Here is a 6,262-nt window from a genome sequence, read left to right on the forward strand (position 1 = left end):
TTTTCTGTCTGTCAGCAGGATTGCAGAGACTTGGTGGGTGGGTGTAGCGCGGGCCAATGAAGAACCCATTACATTTTAAAGCGGATCCGAATCACGAGGCGGATACACACCTTACTTTTCACTTATGGAAACGGCGTTGGCGGAGGTCTGCGCTCTCCGAGTGCCCTTCTAGTTTACAGTGTTTGATGCTTTTTTTAAATGAATTCCATGAAGGAAATGAAACATGCTCCTTTGGTTGAACTGGACACTATTAATGGTAGAGATGCAACGGTAGACGTCACTTTGTTTTAAGTGATTACAAGCCAGAAAGTTTGAGCAAACTTTGGTTCATATAATTATATCTGACAGCTCATGTTGCTTGTTGTTCTGATAGACTTGCTGTTTGTCCTCAATTAAGTTGGTAAACAAACATGATTTATCCCTAAAGCTTCAGAAATAACGAGCAAAAAGTCTCACATAAGGGTTGAATAAACAAGTATGTGTAGTGCTCCTGTACTGTAGGAAAAAAATAAGACAAAATGTGGAAGTGGTTTGCAGCAATCCCTTTGCTCAGCAGGAGAAAAGACATGAAACGATGAGCAGTCCTGCTGGCTCTTTTTGGATTAATACATTTAAACTCCAACCCTCTTCTTCGTAGAACAGTCGAGTCAACGCTTTTCTCCAAATGTCTTGTGCTGGGGCCTCTTTCTGCCAGAACAAATGATCCACACACAAAAGCTGCAAGCTGTTACTCCTGTTCAAAATCAGTCGTGAGAAAATGGTGTCCACTGCTGAGAAGAAAGCCGAGGCGCCTAAAGCTGACTAAACTAACTAACACAAGCCCCTGCGGGCTCTCTGTTCTGTCGGGTTTCAAGGTGAATGTTTCTGCATTCTGCCCATTGTGACCAGCAGCAAACTCACTCTAGCACAATGCTATAACGGGACTAACAACCCCCCAGGTCCCTTTTTTTATTGTCAACAAATCTCATTTAAAACTAAAACCAAAGATGTAAGCTGCTCTCAAAACCTTCCGACTTCCTAACCTTTCAGCTTTAAACCCGTTGGTTCCTACTGAAGATTACAAATATGTTGTTTTATTTTTTCTAAAAGTCTCAGTAATTTCCTCAAACATCTGGGCACTGTAGCTTTTAGCACATTCCCCTCAAACATGATTGAATGAGGCATTTGTTGAGGACTATCTTCAGCTGTGGATTAATACACATGTGGTGCTCTTGTGAACATTTACGGCAGGAACATGTCATCTGGTGTAAAAGTGTTTTCCGTAGTTTCTGGATAACAATAGAGCTCTATGGCACAGAGGGCTTTGGATGCACACAAAATACTCGTCTCAGGAGACAATGGGATTGGTTGACAAACAGACAAATGTAGAATATCACCAGCCATGTCTTTTTGACACAGGGCACCAACATAAGACTAATCTTTAGAGCCTCAAGATTAAGAAATACAGGAGGAGCCTCATTAATTCATCACATCAGTTGATATTGAAATTAAATGTGCTCAATTTTAAATTCACATAGCAGCAAACAACAATTAGCTGTGTAAAGATATAGTGGAGTAATGTCTACCTGAGCAGAGAATGTCCTCTCTGGTTCTCCCCTCAGGTTAACACTGTTAGCTCTGCCAGCACTGTTGCAGTTGTTAGCGCTGTTGGCACCGTTGCTGAGAGCCGGGTGGAGGCAATGTCTCAAATCATAGATGCTCTGAATTTAAACTGTAGCACCTTTAAAGTGAACATATCTTCGGTTACATTAGTTTAAACCAGCGGCAGTTGCCCGCTTTACCTGGTTGGTAATCAAACCGTCGTTGTTTGTTTGTATGCCAACAACATTTTTAAAACTAAATGGTGGCATTGAATACAAACTGCTGATGCAGATTGGTTGCATAGGAATATAATTAACTAGACAAGGTTGGATATTTCATAATAGCAGGCTGTGGTTTCAAAGCGCCAATTCAAACCCCCTGAGCTGCAGACATTCAAGGCCAAAGGAGTCCCCTGAGCCTCCTCTACTCACGGAGCGGGAGTTTTACCAGGAGTTCCAGAAATAGAGAGCCTTTATAGAGCGAGGACTTTTTTCTGTTTCTACGATTACATGGAGTTCATATATTTGTCAAACCACAGAGGACAATACCTCCAGTATAATCCGTCTGTTTGGATTCTCTCACAGGTCCACCGAGCCCATCTTCACCTCCAAAAATCTTTACTCAACCAACAAAAGAGCTGGAGCCGAGACGGTCAAGCATGGATGTGCCCAGGATGGCCGAGGGCCTCTTCAGCAGCACGCTGTCCTCGTCAGGCGGCGGCCATCACGTGCCTTCCTACCTGACGCTGGAGCAGAAGGCGGCCTTCGTCTTCGTGCTGCTGCTCTTCATCTTCCTGGCCCTGCTCATAGTGCGCTGCTTCCGCATCCTGCTGGACCCCTACCGCAGCATGCCCTCGTCCAACTGGACAGACCACACCGAGAAGGACACGTTCGATTACCGCATCGTCTGAGGAGCCCTGATTAATTACAACATACAAATAAATAAGTAAAAGACTGATTCTGATGCTCAAACAACAAATGTCTGCAGATTCACCAGGAAAACAACAGCTTTCAGAAAATCCTCTGAAAGTTCAGAGTTTCGATGGCGGATTGTCGTCGAGATGAGCGCTAACCAGAGTTCAACAGCTTCTCCCTGCCAAATCTGAAAATTCTCAACTACTAACAAGACAACCAGAACTATGCTATGAAGATTACGGATCAAACCCTCAGTCCAAGCGATGCACAAGAGCCAGTCCCCCATAACTGCCGTTCCCTCCCATCAGTTCTCCAGTGGACTACCTCGTTCCTCCTCCATCTCATGTGCGGAAGACTTGGTGTTTTCTCACGTCTCACACAGGGTCAAATATCTTTTAGAGGTCCAAGCCAGTTGGATACTAACAGTGTTTACATCTTATCATGTTTACGTCCTTAGATTTTTATTGATCATGTAGACAATCGGTGTTAAAAAACAAAAAACGCGTGGATAGTCGAGGTTGTTGAGGTATTTCGTTTTTAGCGTATTTTGTCTTAATTTGTGGACGGACGCAAGAGGTCCCACAGACTTTGTATGACTGATGTAATTCAGGCGAAGAGGAATTTTAATGCCTTATGTCTTTGTAGGATATTCCGTGGTGGTTGTTACCTTCTAGATAGTTGGATAAGACTAGTTTTTAGGGTCCTAAAGCAGGTTAAATATCACAAAGAAGGAAACTGTCGTGGAAGAGTTCTCCCTTTAATGTTTAAGGTTTGGACAGATAAGTGCCAGCAGTGAGGGACGACAAGTGTTCTGTGTGTGCGATGAAAAAAAAGGGCCCTTCGGTGTCCACGTCCTTTCGATGTCAACAACCAAAAGAGGTATTGAAGAAAAAAAACGTTTACTGTGCTGTACCGTGTGCCTAATTTAGAAGAAAAAAAACAAAGTTTAGATTGATGTTTTAGGAAGAAGAATTTTTGGTCTTTCAATGTGTTTGTGTTTTTGTTTTTTGCGTAGTGCTCATTTGGATACACTTAAACAGCATTTAACTGCCTGCAGTTGGTATATTGACAGTTGGTATGCCAGATCTGCAGAGTGTCGATGATGAAGATGACGATGCGTTTTCACGTCAAACCCTTTACTAACTGATGTTTGTGGCTCTTTCGTTGGCCAATTTGTTTCAACTGTGCGCCTTATAGTGTAGATTGTTTACAGTATCGTCGGTGTTGCGGAGACGCTGGAAATCAGCCGGTCTTTGCACTTCACGGAGATGTCATACAAACCCGCTAAAAAAAAAGAAGAAGAAAACATGTTAACCTGCTCTTGTTGTGGCCGGGACAGGAAGTGAACTCTGCCCCTGTCGATGACGTGTGATGTTCTTGTGATCTGCTGTGGCCTTTTCCTACCTATCGCAGATGTTGCGATGTTGTGCAGAGGTGATGTGTCGTCCCCCCCGCATGTATTTCTTGCAGAGTATCCCCTCCTTGCATGATAAATGGTGAAGTGCTTTAATCCTGATGTTGTAACTGTGGGTCAGTTGCTCAAGCAGCTATTTTCCTGTCTGTACTGGAGCCTTTTTTGTTTCAATCTGTTCTCCGCCTGGAGCCGCCGTTCTTTTTTCTAATAAAAATGATCAGAGAGCAAAACTGCCATTTTAATGTGTTTTATTTCATTAGGGTCCGTTCACCAGGCGGCCAGAGTCACAGGTGTGGAGGGCAAACAAACAAACGATGGATGAGAAAAACATTCTTCCAAGCCCAGCCTGCCCTTTTCAAGGCGGCAGTATGTGCCGGAGGCCTAAAGCATTCTTTTCTTCACATTATCAGCGACTGGCAGTGATAGCCGGCAGGTGTCTCGATTGGTTTTCTGTGAACCCAGACACTTTGTCTGGCTACTCACACACACACACACACACACACACACACACACACACACACACACACTAGTCTCCAGGCTCCAGGCCCAGGCTGCTCTTTGAGCCGAGACCCTCCGGAACGCCACGCAGAATAACAATCTTCCCTCTGACACCGACGCTGAATATGTTGATATACAATCATCTGCTGCACACCCCCCTGAAAAAACCTGCATCATTTCTCACACTGAAGCAACCACGAGGATAGATTGACTTCTGAATGTTTCTCTGCCAGTGAATGTGTGCATCTGTTCTGTGTTACTAAACAATTCTGCTGATATCACACATCCACAGGTTTTATTTTGATTTTTTTTTAGGGAGGGCCGGGGAGCTGAAGCGGATCAGAATAATAAATGCGAGCTGATCCCACAGAGGAGAAATGTGCATTCTCCGCTTTTTGGGAATATTATGTAACAGACAACCTACGTCTTCACTGAAACCTTTTCTTCACTGTTTGCTCATTTTTTTAAAGTCAAAATAGTGTTGTGGATGCCATCCTCGGCTGATTACGGCTCTAATGTGGAAGCAGAACTAAACATGCATCGTTTGTTTGTACAGGAAACTGCCAGTTTGTTGCACAAGCAGAGCGAGTAGCGAAGACAATCTGCTGGGATGTAAAGAAGAAACTTGTGAGGATGAGGTACGTTGATCTCCATCATTTAAAAAGAATGACACCTGCACTCAAGAATAATTCTGACATGAAAGAAAAACACCTTCAGTCCTACTCAAACCTTTTTCTTACACAAACACACTTTTAGTTTTTGACATTCTGATCATTTCAAGCAAAATGGAAACAAATCATTCTGTAATGAAAGCCTTCTGAAATCTCATTAGCTTGCCCTTACACAGCAAGTGGGAGCGGCGGCAGTAAACATGAACCATTAAGGATCGATAGCACAGTCATGCTTTATGCAACATGACTCATATTCAAGAAAAGCCTCTGATAATTGAATTACTTTCACCCTCTGCTCGCTCAGACGCCTTATATGCTGAATTTATTCCCTTTCCCAAGCGCCCCATTTCACTATTCAGCCTCCAGTTAATGTTATGGTGTCTGAGCAGGTTGGAAGGGACTGTTCCCCTGTGAATGTGAATAGCTGTGCAAGAGGACATAAGGAAGGGGACTACTGATATTGTATAATTGATTTTGCAGCGTTTTTTCTTATTCCCGAGAGCCATTGAGGTTCATAGTCTGTCACCTATTTCATTGAATAGTGTGAAGCTTCAGGGAACACTGGCGCCAAAGAAAAGTTGATTGCCAGCGTTATTTTAAAGTGCTTCAGGTCTCTACCTTTCAGAGAAATATTGGAAAAATAGTTAAATCTAAGCAATAGTCATAATCTACCTGTGTGAAACCTGCCTCTGGTTGTGGGGCGATGTGGAAAGTTGATGGATCAGCAAAGTGATTACAATTCATCCTGAGTGGAGCACAAATCCCTGAGCCCACAGAACCACAGTTTTAGACGTGCACATTCGCAAGTTCTAGACTCACAGTTTTAGATGTAAGCATGCATGAGTTCCAGATTTAGTTTTAGACGCATGTACCCACAGTTTAAGATGTCTGGACAGAGATTACTAAACTCTATCAAGGCTGCCAACATTATCAAAATAATTATCCACGTTTTTATCTTTCTATCTTGTATTCCGTCTTTTATCAAATACAATTTGTGTATAATGTATTCAATATAGATTTTTTTTAAATGTAAACATATATCGATTGACTGAATGTAGGCCAAAGACGCGCTGCACACCTGAAAAGCAAAAGGTAGCTAGCTTACGTTAGCTTAATAACATTACGCATGCGTACGTCTAAAACTGTGGTTCTGTGGGGCTGCAGGTCCATGAATCTCAAGCCAT

General features: G+C 43.0%; 1 protein-coding gene across 1 annotated transcript; it reads left to right on the forward strand.

The window, feature by feature from the left end:
• Positions 1-2,239: 2,239 nt before the first annotated feature.
• LOC142937945 (cortexin-3) lies at positions 2,240-2,491 on the forward strand. The gene has a single exon (XM_076081082.1). The coding sequence runs from the start codon at positions 2,240-2,242 to the stop codon at positions 2,489-2,491; it is 252 nt and encodes an 83-aa protein (XP_075937197.1).
• The last annotated feature ends 3,771 nt before the right edge of the window (positions 2,492-6,262 follow it).

Source organism: Anarhichas minor, unplaced genomic scaffold (assembly GCF_050575085.1).
Source record: "Anarhichas minor isolate MPS153535 unplaced genomic scaffold, ASM5057508v1 ptg000079l, whole genome shotgun sequence".
Taxonomy (NCBI): Eukaryota; Metazoa; Chordata; class Actinopteri; order Perciformes; family Anarhichadidae; genus Anarhichas; species Anarhichas minor.